At 37.2% G+C, this 15,268-nt stretch overlaps 3 protein-coding genes across 3 annotated transcripts; 2 read left to right on the top strand and 1 right to left on the bottom strand.

The window, feature by feature from the left end:
- Positions 1–7,635: 7,635 nt before the first annotated feature.
- LOC125194534 (DELLA protein RGL1-like) lies at positions 7,636–9,355 on the bottom strand. Its single transcript, XM_048092798.2, has one exon. The coding sequence runs from the start codon at positions 9,290–9,292 to the stop codon at positions 7,697–7,699; it is 1,596 nt and encodes a 531-aa protein (XP_047948755.2). The 5' UTR covers positions 9,293–9,355; the 3' UTR covers positions 7,636–7,696.
- Positions 9,356–11,494: 2,139 nt separating this feature from the next.
- Positions 11,495–13,127, top strand: LOC125193767 (UPF0481 protein At3g47200-like). Its single transcript, XM_048091638.2, has one exon. It carries the CDS (start codon positions 11,767–11,769, stop codon positions 13,066–13,068), a length of 1,302 nt encoding a protein of 433 aa, XP_047947595.1. The 5' UTR covers positions 11,495–11,766; the 3' UTR covers positions 13,069–13,127.
- Positions 13,128–13,536: 409 nt separating this feature from the next.
- LOC125191915 (Adenine nucleotide alpha hydrolases-like superfamily protein) lies at positions 13,537–15,206 on the top strand. The gene is made up of 4 exons (XM_048089347.2): positions 13,537–13,753; positions 14,342–14,451; positions 14,553–14,671; positions 14,904–15,206. The coding sequence occupies exons 1-4, from the start codon at positions 13,576–13,578 to the stop codon at positions 14,980–14,982; spliced, it is 486 nt and encodes a 161-aa protein (XP_047945304.1). The 5' UTR covers positions 13,537–13,575; the 3' UTR covers positions 14,983–15,206.
- The last annotated feature ends 62 nt before the right edge of the window (positions 15,207–15,268 follow it).

The raw sequence follows: 15,268 nt of genomic DNA on the forward strand, positions 1-15,268 counted from the left end.
GTAATACAACCCAAAAGAAGGAATACATAAATGATAACTGAAATGAAATTACAAATGAAGATCGAAACTATAAACCGTAAAGTAGGAAATAGCCGAGTCGGGGAGGCCTCTTTCCTCAAGACGAGATACGCCCCGGTAGTGCTCTCGGATTGGCGTGTCGTCCCTAGAGATAAAACGGCTAACGTCTCGTTTGATGCAGCACCGCAATCGAAATGAGCTCCGGCGAACTGGAATAAGGTGATGGCAGAGCTTCGATAGAAGAAACTATGCAGAGAGAGAAGTGAGCTTATGATGCTTGTGAATGGAGAGTCTATAACTGACCGTCGGGGTTACAAAACGTTACGGATTTTGAATCCCGGATGTATCTAAACATGTACATCCTAAAGTGAGAATCAACGTGAGAATCAACTTGATCAGTTCACTGGTCTATGCCAGCTCCAGCCTGATCACATCGCTAGACTTCACTAGCTTGATCAGGTCACCTGGACTCTCTGTCAGCCTGCTCAGCTCGGCGGGCGGGCGGGCGGCGGCGGCGCGCGCGTGTGCGCACGTGTGGGTTCTTCGACCCAACTTGATCCACTAGATTTTATTAAGTGTAGTAGAACACTTAATTCATACGCCTCAAAAGAGACTCTCACTTCCAATGTGGGACAACTGTTGATTGCTTCCTACATTAAAGACTCCAAGCTTTAATAAAGCTCAATTGTGCCCAACTTTAATCCACTATTTCTCACTCACCGGGAATCGGATTTGAGAAAGTGAATATACTACGATCATCTACGCGGAACGTAAACTGACATTGTAGCATTTAATTTCGAAGAATTAAATGTCTCGTCATATTTATTATTCGGTCAAAGTTCATTGACCGGACACATTTAGTCCATGATTCCAACAAAAAGCACATGAAATTTTGGCATAATAGTACTCATGCCAATTTCTTTTACAAATAAAATCTAAAATTAACTTGGGTTTAGCAAGCAATAATCTAGTTTATTGCCTCATAACATGCCAATCCTTTTCCTTTTAATTAGTTATCTAGTTGATATATACAAAAAATGACTGCAGAGTTTGAGAATAACTTGATATATGGAAATTCAGTTTGATGTATATAGCACTAGATTTCAATTATTTACACACAGCATAAGATTTGCTGCTCTTTTCTAAAATGGATGAAAGATTGCATCAACTTTAAAAATTAGTGAAGAAGATTTTGTCTCCTTATTCTCAGCTGAAATATGTCTTCTCACATGTGAAAATTTTGGCAGTGTACATGAGATTTGTGAGCAAACTTTGTGGACTCTTCCTCAATTTGGCTATAAATGGGTAACTAGAGAATAGTTATTAATACACCACTACTGCATCAAAACAAAGTTTTGCTCAAATCTCTTAAAATATTGGTATTAGCCTTTTGGTAATGATCTTCACAATAGTACTGAAATTTTCTTCCTCCGACCGTGGACGTAGATCACATTGACTGAACCACACAAACTCTTGTGTTATTATGTCCAATTTGTTTTATTCTTTGTTATTTCTATTTTTGGGGCTATTAAATCGAACCATAACTCCAATTCCTAACAGAAATAAATGAAACCAAAATGGCCCTCAAACTTCCTAACGTGATGAAACAGATAGGCACATGAATTTCACAATTGTATTCACTAATCAATCTCTCAAGTTTTTGAAAAAAGTTACACTTCATTTCCATATATTAAATGACATCCTTTTTATTGTATTAATCTCCCCTATTTTCATAATTGCACATATCATCCATGTAATTTGATAGTAATATAATATACTTATAATTAAATAGAAAATCGATTTAAATAAAAAAATCCATTTAAAATTTAAAGACATTTTACATTATAAGTGGGAGTATATATATAGAGCACCATTTTTTGTCCGAACACGAATCGATCTTTTCTCCATTTAACAATCAACATATATACAAAGGTAATTGGATCACAGAAAATCAACTTCTCAAATGGCGCATAAGTTGTTTTGCATCATTTTCCTCATTTTGTCACTGTCAGGTTCGTCTTTTTTTTTTTTTATATAAAAATAAAAGGCTCAAACCATGAGTGGTAAGCACAAGTTCGCAAGGCGGCAAAGCCAAGTACTAAAACTATTCCAGCTAACAAACTCCCTTAGAACTCAAACGCTATCAAAACCCTAACAAGACCATTACACTAATGTAAAAGAACCTTGGAGTAAACCAACGAAAAACAAAAACAGCCCAAAAGAAAAAACCATGTACAAAGACCTTCAAGAAAAGGATCAACCCTCACCCAAAATCTCTGTTGGAGAGGAAGAATTTGGGTGCCAACACCTTGTCCACAATCTTAGTCGCCAAATCAAAATTTTCTTCTCAAGCTCCCAATCGGGCACAAAACCTTGGAAAATCATTTTATTCCGAATATCCCATATCGAACATGAGATAAAAAAGAACAGAGAAATCCACACCTTTTTGTTGGCTTTGTGAAGGGGAGTGCCTAGCCATGAGAGGAAGCATGCCATCGGGTCCTTAGGCAAGCACAAGGATAAATTCCATTGAGCACAACAGTAATACCATATACCACTCGAGATTCTACAGCTAAAAAAGACGTGCTCCAAAGTCTCTGGCTCTTCCTTGCAGAAAATACATCTATCATCCTCAATTCCTGGTATGCCCCATCTGATTAGTCGATCTTTAGTGTTAAGCCTTCCTTGCAATATAAACCAGACAAGTAGTTGAGCTCGGGGTGGGGCAGAGTTCTTCCAAGCGAGGGAGTATTGATTCGTCGTGGTGTTACCATTCTCCAAGCTCTTAGTGACCTGCAACATAAAGTTAGAAACAAAGAAACCTAGTGAGCCATTAAAAGCCCACATCCTCTCATCTCTTGTGTTTTCTCTCAACTCCAGGCGATTCACAACTGAGTAAAAGTTCCCAACAAGTTCCTCCTCCCAGGAAAAAAGGTTTCTTCTCCATCGAAAATTCCATTTCCATTTCTCATTATCCCATGCTCTCATATCCTTGATTATGTTATCCTTCTGATTTGACAACATGTAGAGTCTTGGAAATAATTCTTTAAGAGTCTCTCCATCTGTCCATCTATCATGCCAAAAACGTGTTTGGGCCCCGTTCCCCACTTTGATTTGTATGTCTTTTCTAGCCACTTCTTGGATTTCCTTTCTAAAATTTCGAAAATTCGTTAGCTGCCCCCAGATGCTCCCTTGGTTCCTTTGATTGGCCTCTTGAAGGTCGCCGAAAAGTCTAAATTTATGATTGGAGCAAACAATTTCTTTCCAAAGTGGCTTTTGACTATCCTCAAACCTCCACCACCATTTAAATAAAAGAGCAGCGTTCTTGACATGTAGATCTCCGACCCCTAGCCCGCCAAGATCCTTTGGTTTTTGGATAACTTCCCATGAGACAAGGTAACCCCCCCTTTCTCCATCTGCCTTACCCCAGAAGAATCTTCTTTGCAATTGGATAATACGCTCTGCAACCTTTTTGGGCATTTTGAAAAGGCTAAGGTAATACATGGATAGGTTATTAAGAACTGCCTTAATAAGAACCAATCTACATGCCTTTGATAGAACTCTTGCTTTCCATAGTGATAGCCTTTTCTCAATTTTGTCAACGATCGGCTTCCACGTTTGTAGCCTACGTGGGTTAGCTCCAAGAGGAATTCCCAAATAAGTAATTGGTAGGGAAGAAACTCCACACTCCAGGTCCAAGGCTGCTTGAGCGCTCCACTCATCCCCACAATTAATAGGAATAAGTAAGGATTTTTCAAAATTGATTTTTAGACCAGAGAGTAGCTTGAAGCATCGCAATAGCTTCTTGTAGTTTCTCAGAATTTTCATATCATTTGGGGCAAAGATGATTGTGTCATCGGCGAACTGAAGATGAGTTATTGGGATCTGATTCTCCCAAACTAAGACTCCATCAAGAACTCCAAGCTCTCTCCCTCTAGAAATGAGTCTGCTGAATGTCTCTGCAACGATCAAGAACAAGAAAGGAGATAGTGGGTCTCCTTGTCTCAATCCTCTCTGTAAGTTAAACGGTGATGTAGGGGATCCATTCACTAGTATTGACATCGACGCCGTTCGGACACATTCCATGATCCAAGTGACCCATTTCTTCTCGAATCCCATCCCGTCAAGTGTCTCCTCAAGGAAATCCCAACGCGCTGTATCATATGCCTTTTGGAAATCGAGCTTCAGGGTTGTTGCTTTCTGCTTTGTCTTCTTTAGCCACCAAACCACTTCATTTGCAATTAAGGCCCCATCAAGAATTTGTCTGTTCTTAACGAAAGCAGACTGATTTTCTCCAATCAAATTCGGTATCACTTTTGCTAGTCTCCTTGCTAAGATTTTCGCAATGATCTTGTAGATACTGCCGATCATACTGATAGGTCTAAAGTCATTGATATCAATGGCGCCCTCAATTTTAGGAATCAAAGTGACCTAAGTTCGATTGATCTCCTTTGGTAACTTCCCAGAATCGAAAAACTGCAAAATGAGTTCTCCGATCTCTTCCCCGATGTCCTGCCATAGTTCTTTGACAAACTTGAAATTGAACCCATCGTATCCTGGTGCTTTGGATACATCACAATCTCCAAGGGCTAATTTAGTTTTGTCTAAAATTTAGTTTTGTCTAAAATTCTTTTAATTACAACTAAAACATACAGTAAAACGATTCCCTATGCTCTACATATCAAAGTGACGATCTTATTTGGTACTACATGTCCTATCAATAATTTTTTTACAACGTTGGTGAACCACGTAAATTTTGTGTCTCTTTACGTTTCTGTTTGTCTCGATTACACAATTGTTTTATTTAGTCACAACACATATATTTACAAAACATACAATAATGATAAATTGATGAGTGTGGGTTTAAACTATAATTTAAATTTGTGGTATGTTTTATACACTTTGCCTAGCAATTTATATATTCCTAATCCTTTTTATTGCAGCTGCGGTCAAATTTGTGTATGCCCAAAATAGATGCCAAAAAGTATTAGAAAGAAATAGTTGCTACCTCCCAAAATGCAGAGAGGAATGCTTAAAAATCAATGGATTTAGACAATGCATTGAAGGAAGTGGTTCAACAGGAGTATACTCCTGTGTTTACGTTTACAATTGTCCACCATCATAATCATTTTTTTCTTATATATTTTTTCCAACATTTGCGGTAAGGTGGATGAATTAAATGGGTTGCACAATGCAACTTGTCGATTAAATTTTTTTAGGATGAAAGGTGTAAATTAAAATGTACTCCCTCTGTCCCATAAAAGTTGATACAAAACTTTTGGGCACGGAGATTAAAAATTTATATTAAATAAATAGGAGAGATGAAAAAAGTAGAAAAGATAAGAGAGAGTAAAGTAAATGATGGAATAAAGTAAGAGTGATTAGATGTTTTGTCTTTTGTTAAAAAAGGAAATGACTCAACTTTGTTGGGACGGACTAAAAAGGAATATGACTCAACTTTTATAGGACGGAGGGAGTACTCCTATACAACTTCCACGATAACACTTGTCGTGTTGTACAACATGTCATAAATCAAAAAGTAAAAATGAAGTTCTGCACCATGAGTTCTAGTTTAATGGAGTACTATATCAGTAGACAGTAATCATAATACTCCTTTAATTACATTTATTAATAAAATGTTACTCTCTCCGTCTCACTTTAGGAGTTTCAGTCACTTTTGTGGACTCGTTTTATAAAAATGACACCATCTTCATAACACTCATAATTTTAAGCAATTATAATTTATATATTACTTATTTTGCAATAGTATAATAGTTATTGAAATCACATAATTTATTTTTATTTAAAACATGCGTTAATAAATACGTTTGTTACGTGTTTAAAAACCTGTTATTAACAATCATAAATATGAATAAGTAACAGACTTCAAATTTAACATTGTCATAAATGAATTAGATCTTATCAAGCATAACAGTTATTGTTACATCACATGTGGGAGTATATATATAGAGAATCATTGTTTTGTTCGAACACAACTCGATCTTTTCTCCATTCGACAATCAACATATATACAAAGGCAATTAAGAACAGAAAATCAAATTAAGAAAATCAACTTTTCAAATGGCACATAAGTTGTTTTGCATTATTTTCCTCATTTTATCAGTGTCAGGTCCGTCTTAATTTTATTTTTGTCCACAATTTTTCTAGTTACAACTCACACATACCGAGAAATAATTTCAGATATATTAAAGTGACAATCTTATAATTTGGTGTGTCCTATCAATTAGTACTAATATTTTTTTTGTTGTGTCCTATCAATTAGTACTAATATTTTTTTTACATGTGGAATTATATAAGAATTCTCTTCCAGCTAAATGGCCACGCAATAATGGTCTCTACATTATTCTCGTTTTTAAGTTAATATCTATTCCTTCTAACTATTTATTTCAATTTTTTCAAAACAAGTGCAAAAAGAAGTCAATCAAATATATCTTAGGACGGAGGGAGTATATTTTATGCACTTGTGCTAGCAATTTATGTATTCCTTATTGTTAGTAGTCAAGAGTGTGAATTTCATGATACATAAGAAAATTTTGGAAGTTTTGTTATATTCTAACAAATATTAGGGAAAATTGGTAGACAGATTTAATTCATCCACTTTACCACAAATTGGAAGTTTTGTTATATTCTAAAGAGTTGGTAATGAAAATTGTAAACTTTTAGATACATAACAAATATTAGGGATTTAGTATAAAGTTGGACAATTTTATAAACCGAAGCAGACGGATTAAGACAAAATAAACTAGCATGCATAGCAATATGATGTATTGTTTGCATTTCAAAAGTAATTTGTAACTATTATTATTGTCTAAAATTAGTGTATTTGATTGCTTTTCATTATTACTATTCCTAATCCTTTTTATTGCAGTTGCGGTCAAATTTGTGGATGCTCAAACTCGATGCCAAAAAATATTAGAAAGAAATAGTTGTGACCTCCCAAAATGCAGAGAGGAATGCTTTAAAATCAATGGATTTGGACAATGCATTGAAGACAGTGGTGAAACGGGCGTATACTCTTGTATTTGCGTTTACGATTGTCCACCATCGTAAATTTTTTTCTTATACTATATTGCAATAAAATCTCATGAAATAATGCAAAAACTCTTTTAGGAGTACTATATTGTAATAAACTCTCATGAAATAATGCAAAAACTGAACTTATTTAAAGTTGAGCATTTTAGTTATTTCGTACATTTGTGGTGAAGTGGATGAATTAAATGTGTTGCACATTGCAACTTGTTGATTAAATTATTGGTATGAAAGGTTTAAATATAAAATGTATATACAACTTTCATAATGCGCTAACATTTGTCGTGTAAAAATGAAGTTATGCACCATGAGTTCTAATGTATATTGATAAATTCATGGATATATATATGGTGACATTAAAAGATCAATCTTTGGATCATAAAGAAGACTAATTATCATCAATTAGATCTTAAATGAATAGTGGTGATCTAACTTTACATGTCATTAAATACATTAGATAATAGGCCAAACATATCTAAATGTCTTTATATAAACACATTTTGTTTCATTAGATCTTTTTACAAATTTTTGATTTATTAGATTCTTGTACCAATGTATCTTGTTTTATTAAGTGTTTTTACAATTTTGTATTCCATTAGGTCTCTATACTAATAACAAAAAGTAAAAACTACATAGCATTAGAATCACTAGGCACATCAAACCTCCAAGCTGAGATAGAACTCATTGGTGTCCCTTTCCACCCAATGATCAAGCTCTTTCCATCTATACCAAAGGTGAAGAAGCTTCCGGAAGCGAAGTTCTTCACCACGAGGTTCGCTTGGTACACCGAGGACATACTCAACTCCGTCTCCTCAAACCCAAACCGCGCGAAAAAGGCCCTCCAAACACGTATCCCCACGTGCCGGATCTTCCTCTCCCTTCCCTCGGCTGCCACCACATTCCTTATCGACGAGCCAAAGCACGTGCCTTCAGCAATGCGTCTATGCTCCTCACTCCTCACGCACCCCGCCATGGACTCAAAGTAGGCACCATAAAACAACATAGCTTCCACAAATCTCTCCACAAAAACCGGAGAGTTGCAATTCGCCTCCACCTCCGCCACCACCATCACGCGAAACCTAAGCCCTCTCAACACCTTCATCACGTGATGAAGCCGGTCCGGCCCTCCAATCATGTAACTCAATGTGTATTCCGCATACACAACAACCACCTCATCAACATTATCCACCCTAGAAAAACTCTTCTCATCAAGCTCCAACAAATCCTCCACCACAACTACCTCAAACGAAAACGACAACCCCAACGAGCCAGCAAAGCTCGCCAGACGCCTCCCAGTCGCCTCAACGCCCGCCCTCGTCTCCCCCCCAACACACACAGCACTAATCCTCAGACCATCTAAAGGATCCCCACACCTATCCACAAGAGCTTGCATCAAGATTATGCATTGTATACCATTCTTTATCTCGAAATCGACGAAATGCACCTTCCTCGCCTCACCTACATTATCCACCACAGCTTGCATCCCCGCAAACTTGGTGATCTGAGAGACAGGGAACTCGTTGTGGAAGGCGATCGAGGTCTCAACCGGGCCCCTCACGGCCACCAGAGGATCCTCGAACTTCTTCCCCAACCCTTTAGGCGTGACTCGCCCCGTCTCCCTATCAATCCTCTCATACAAACCTTCCGAGAAATAGAAAACTAGCCTCTCCACCACACTGCCTCTACTACAGCTCATTCTATCACACTCGAGCAAGAGCTCATACGCCTCCTCGTACTTCTTCTTGTCAACCTTCTCCGCGCACGTCAGCAAGCAGTGCACGAGACGAACTCCAACGCAATCCTCCTCGGATTGGCACAAAACCGAGCTCGGATAAGGGTGGCTAAGAACAGAGAGCTCAGCACTCACTTTAGAGGAGGATTTGATGAACTTCTCAGCACCTAAATGGATCAAAGTCTCCACAGATAGGCTGGAAATCACCTGACTTTCTCTCTCAAAAATTGAGAAATTCAAATTGTCACCATTCAATCTTCTGCACCTGCTTGCATACTTGTTCAGAATGTTGAATGGCTTTTTTGCAGAGTTGATTGAAACAACTCTTTTCAACACATCATCATGAAACAAATGAGCTGAATTGGTGAAATCGTCAAAGAAATCTTCATCGAAATGGTTCTTGCCACGGCTAAAAGAATCGATATCCATAGCTGAAAATTCTACAGCGCCAGAGCTACACAATCTCTCGTTTTGGAAAATACTACTCAACATGATGAAATTTTTTGAATTGTAATGAATTCATCGAAATTTCAATAATATGAGTGATTATCCCGGAATTTTGTCGAATCTTTTTATAATTCAGAGGTATTATACTATGTTTTCAGCCTGCCAGCAAATTTGGTTGTGTATTTAACTCCGCCAATTATTTTTCATGACATCATTAATTAAACATTAAACGTTGTGTCACGGGAAAAATCCGAAGGAATCACGACAAAAGACATGAAATTAAAAATTAGTGCATTGTTTCTTAGTAGGCTAACACAGAACAATAATTAAGAATTAAGTTAATTGCGTCAATCATACAGATTTTTTATTTTGTAATACTGTTTGTACTCTTTAATGGTTAATAGCATGTAAATTAATGCATTTTGAATAAATTTAGTTTTGCACGACATAACAGTTTATATGAAAATTACTAAATTTATTATTTGATCTAATTTTGCTACCTAGACTATATTCCCGTAAAAGTTTGTTATCAGATTCAAATCAATTTCTATAAGTAACAATATTTTAGCAAATAAAGGCAGTTATTGGAAAATTTGGATTTTCGTACGGTTATGAATGACAGCATTAATAAGTTAGGTCAAAATTGCGTTAGATTATAGTTTATCATAATTCAACTCCAAAATTAGATGAAACTGAAAATTTAGTAATTAGCAAATATGTCTTCAAATAGATGTGGGAAACTATAATTTCCACTAAAAAAAAGGCACCTTTACCTAGTACCGAAATGCTAGGAAAACCCCGAAGGTGCTAGGAAAAATAGAGGTTTCCGAGCACATAAGGGTGCTATCCATTTGCTCTCTCGGAATTATCTTCTAGCACCTGTCCGAGCAAAACTCTAGTTTTTCCGAGCACCCGAAACGTGCTCGGAAACATGGTCAACTCCTTTATGAGATGTCCGAGCACCAGAAGTGCTCGGAATTTCCATGCACGATACCTGACTGCTCTTCCTAGCACCTAACGTATCCATTTTACTATCCTATAGCATAAAACTAATATAAATTAAAACAGATATAATAATATTCTGAATTATTTAACATAAAAGTTAGAGAGGATAACTAATAAATATAATTTATACCTTTAGATAACAAAAAGATAACGAGGCGAGGTGGCAACGGGCAAAGAGACTACTTTGATTCGAAGAAATAACAGGGTAAGATTGAAAATATATAGGAAAAGATTGAAGAAATCGAGTTGGAGAGAAAATGGAAGAAGTAAAATTATAGAATTGAGATCCAGATTTGGTTTGGAAATAATATCCTCGTTTTTCCGAGCACCTCGCAATTTGCAATAGATGTTCCTAGTACGTTGACCGTGCTCGGAATGTGCTCGGATTGTGCATATTTTCTTCAACATTCCAACAACAAGGCTCGTATGCTCGGAAAGTGCTAGGAAAATTCCGAGCACATATTGGTGCTCGGAAATATGTGCTAGGTGAACACCCTTTTTTTTGGAGTGCGGGGAAATTATAGAAATTTTGCGTGCTATTTTCTCACTTTTAAGTCGTGGAATTAGAAAATTTGCAGCCTTTAGATGTCACATACTGTTTCATTTGGATCCAATCAAGGTTACGTTCAACACAAAGCAATTAAAAAATATAAAGCTCATGAATTAAACAGGTACGTAGTAAACAAAAAAGTAATAACAACAAATGAATCGATACAAAATTAAGGCTGTTTTCCAATTATACGATGACAAATCAACAATTTGATAGTGAATTTACCAAGAAGCTATTTGAAACTTAAAACATATTTTTATATACGAAAATATTATCGACATGATTCCATACGTTGGCCCTATTGCATAATGATTGTAGTGCAATCCAATGGGTTTGATTGGGCCAAGAAGCCCAAAACCAATATTACTATATGCAAAAGGTAGTAGACAACTGCATAGCAATTTTGGGAAAAAAAGTTAGATCTTGTTTTATTGTAAGATATTGTTTGTTGTAGAGATTTCATTAAAGTAGACTCTCAAACCAAATCCAATGTCTAAAGCAACTTATTGATTCCTTATACACTAAGCTTAGAGGCTTATTTTAAATATCATTATTTTCCTTTAGAGGAGCTAACTTTGCTAAATGAATATATACCCATCTCTTAAATTACTAGTTTGCATTAAAGCTTTCATGCTAAATAGAACTAATCTCATTAATTCCTTGATTTCCATCGACGCAAATCCTTTATTAACTTTGTTCTTCTCCTCCACCTCAAGCAACCTTTGATACTCAACCACAACTTCTCCCTTTATAAAATTGCCAAAACAACACAAAACCCCATGCAACAACTACTTCTTCATTGAAAAACACTCATCTCCACTTCTACCTTGTCACATTTTCAATCTATGAGAATTTGCATTGATTTCTTTTCTTGATCTCACTAATCTACTCTGTTTTCACTTTTCTGTAAGAGCCACTTTACCTTCTTTGTCAATTTCAAAAACCTCTCTCTCTCTCTCTCAAAATGGAGATAGAGGGAGAAAGCCCAAAACATGTGACACTTGACATCATGCATGAGGATACTCTCCTATCCTCAATCAAAGAAAAAATGGAACACATTTCTCTCTCAAACTGTGTATGCAAAGTTCCAGAAGAGCTCTACAAAGGCAATGAAGAGAAATACTTCCCAACCACACTCTCAATAGGCCCTCTCCACCACACCAACCACCACACCCTCAAGCCCATGGAGGATCAAAAATGGTGCTACCTCAACGCCCTCATCGCCCGAGCCCCCAACTCCGAGGCCACCCTAGACACCTGCATCAAGTCCATTAGGCAAGTGGAGCAAAAGGCAAGAAAATTCTACGGCCAGCCCATCCCAATGGGGCGCGATCCCCTCATTGAGCTCCTCCTCCTCGACTCCTGCTTCATCATCGAGCTCTTCCTTAACTACGCCTTCAAGAGCCTCAGACGAAGAGACGACCCCTGCTTCACCTCGACCGACAGCCTCTCCCACTTGAGGTGTGACCTCATTTTGTATGAGAACCAAATCCCATTCTTCATCCTTGAACAAATCTTCCACCTTGTCCCCATCCCAAAACAATGCCATTTTTCACTCACTGATCTTGCATTGTTCTTTTTCAAGAAACTCATCCCCGAAAACAACGAAAAGAGAATCCTCACACCCCAAACACACCACTTGCTAGACCTTATCAGGCAGCATTATCTCCCAACACACTCAACACATGCTGTCACACTCCCAAACATAGGCCACACCTACATCCCGCAGGCCTCGCGCCTCGTCTCCCTAGGGATACGCGTGGAGAGGGCCACAACGGAGAGCTCAACCAACATAAGCTTCTTCAACGGGAGGCTCAGCATCCCACCTCTTGAAATCCACAGCTACACTGAAGTCCTGTTCAGAAACTTGATTGCAATGGAGCACTGCAGCAGTGGATGCAGCAAGCACGTGACATCCTACGTCGTGCTGCTGGAGGGGCTGATCCGGTCGGAGAGGGACGTGAGGGTGGTGCAGGAGAGGGAGATTCTGATCGACGGGCACGCGAGGGAGAGGGAGATTGTGTTCCTGCTGCAGAGGCTGCATGTGGATGTGACGAGAGATGAGTTTTATTACAGGGGTTTGTGTGAGGAGATTAGCAAGCATCAGACGAGGAGAAGGGATGTTTGTTGGGTGAGGATGAGTGAGGTTTATCATAGGAGTAAGTTTGGGATTGCTGGTTTTAGCCTGGCGGTGGTGTTGCTGGTTTTCATCTTCACAGGGGCTTTTTTCTCCACGGTTTATTTTCTCTTGCACCATTTTCAGTAGGGAATGGTTTCATTGTTTTTAACATGATTGTGTAATAGAGGATTTAGTGGTGTGGTTTAGATGTTTGGGTTTCTTTGATTTCCATGTATAGATATCTATATATAATTGATGACTTTGACTCTAATCAACGTAAATGGGATAAATTATGACCCTGAAAATTGCAAAGTAAACTTACAGAAGAATAGGGTGACCAACATAGTTAAAATGACAAACCAGACAAGCAAACCTGTCACGTGGCAGACTAAGGTTTAATATGCTCCTTAGTGGTAAATTGTCATTTTAATTGTGGTTGTCATTGTAGTATAATCTTAAGTTATCAATTTATATTGTTAGTAAGCATTTTGAATTAAAGTTGGAAATGCAATGGTGCAAAATAAAGGCGAAAATAAATTATGATGGATGACTAATTCAAACACAGTCTCTCTCTGTTTTCCCCTATAAACATGCATTTTCGTGAATAAAACATGCAGACAAGAGAGAAACGTGAGAGAGAGAGAGAGAAAAGAGATGGGAGACACAAGGAGAGTAGGCGTGGCTGTAGATTTCTCGCCGTGCAGCAATAAAGCTCTGAGATGGGCCGTCGATAATCTGGCGAGGAAGGGCGACCACCTCATTATGGTGGTCGTGCGCCCGGACGGCCATTATGAATCTGGCGAGATGCAGCTCTGGGAAACCACCGGTTCACGTATGCATCCAACCCGACCCCTCTTTTCTCAACATTAATATGATATTGTTCTAATATGATATTGTTCGTTTCGTTCGGCCTCTACAACATCATATAGCCATGGCCAATATGTTAAGAGGCTAAATACATTCAATAAAATTGATGAATCATCGATAAATTTTCACATTATAACAACTCAAAATGATTCCTATTTTTTATTTTTTCAAAGCCTTATATTTTATAATATACATGTACATGTCCTCAATCAAAATCGGTAAATATGAAATCTTACTGGGATTAATAAGGTGACATATGTAGTTTGTTCTAGCTATTTGCGTTAAGTTACCAATAATGTAAAAAAAAAAAAAAATTAATGATGCCACCTTCTTGATTTTTTCACATTTTTTTAAATAAGATTTCACGAGTCAGATAATGAAATATTGTATTGGCAGTTGGATAAAATTAAAACGTGACAATATTGAATAAAAAGAGTGGTCTAGCTGAAAGATTATCAATCATAACGATTATTAGAAATTTCACTGCTTAAAAAATTAAAATTGACCATCAAGTATAGAACAAATGTTTAATTATTTGCTTATCTTTGTTTAGCTCTTATTCCGTTGAGTGATTTCTCAAACTCAACTATCATGAAGAAGTACGGTATTAACCCTGACCCTGAATCACTTGACATCGTCACCACTGCATCAAAGCAGAAAGAAGTACTTTTTCTATCCTACTTCCATCTATATATTAAGTTAAATACTTATAAATTTTCCATAATCAAAAATATGATGTTACTCATTGTGCCTAAATGTTTCAGATAGTTGTGCTCTTGAAAATCTACTGGGGCGATGCTCGTGAGAAGTTATGTGAATCAGTCGACAACATTCCTCTCGACTCACTTGTCATTGGCAATAGAGGCCTTGGAAAGATCCAAAGGTTCGACTCGACTCAACTCAACTCTTACTTTACACAAGAACGATACAAAGATGTTCATAATTCTATGTGTGGTCACTAGCTAACACATATTTAGGTCGAATTTCATGCGCGGTCACTAGCCAATATAGTTTTTTTTAAGTTCTTTCTAAATTTCTATGATAAGAACTTAAGAAGAAATGAATTTTGAACAAATTTCAATTGACTGATTGATTTGTTTCTGTAAACTTTGCAGGGTGCTTATGGGCAGTGTTAGCAACTATGTTGTGAACAATGCTCCCTGTCCAGTTACCGTTGTGAAAAGTAATGATTAAACTCACGATTTTCCATGTGACCAATAATGAGCTCGTTCGCGTGAGCTCAAGTAGCCAAATTTCGTTAAGAGTATCGAAATTATTATCAAATAAACTTACCAGATTTTACTGTCTTAAAAACCCAGAAACTACATTCGTTCATATGAAATATGATTATTTAGATTAGATTTGATTTTGTCAGTCATTTCACGAATGTATATATGAAATATAATTTAAGAACTCAATGACTATGCGTCTCTATAGCATCGAGGCCAAGTGTGTACACAAGATATGTGTATAACTGTAT

This window comes from Salvia hispanica, chromosome 4 (assembly GCF_029641045.1).
Source record: "Salvia hispanica isolate PSC_SH4W2 chromosome 4, Shi_PSC_v1, whole genome shotgun sequence".
Classification (NCBI taxonomy): domain Eukaryota; kingdom Viridiplantae; phylum Streptophyta; class Magnoliopsida; order Lamiales; family Lamiaceae; genus Salvia; species Salvia hispanica.

Excerpts from the sequence above, each read along its gene's own strand:
- LOC125194534 (XM_048092798.2), bottom strand. The coding sequence starts at position 9,292 with ATGTTGAGTAGTATTTTCCAAAACGAGAGATTGTGTAGCTCTGGCGCT.
- LOC125193767 (XM_048091638.2), top strand. The coding sequence starts at position 11,767 with ATGGAGATAGAGGGAGAAAGCCCAAAACATGTGACACTTGACATCATG.
- LOC125191915 (XM_048089347.2), top strand. The coding sequence starts at position 13,576 with ATGGGAGACACAAGGAGAGTAGGCGTGGCTGTAGATTTCTCGCCGTGC. Across the intron at positions 13,754-14,341 it reads CTGGGAAACCACCGGTTCAC|CTCTTATTCCGTTGAGTGAT; the intron begins GTATGCATCCAA and ends ATCTTTGTTTAG. Across the intron at positions 14,672-14,903 it reads GGCCTTGGAAAGATCCAAAG|GGTGCTTATGGGCAGTGTTA; the intron begins GTTCGACTCGAC and ends TAAACTTTGCAG.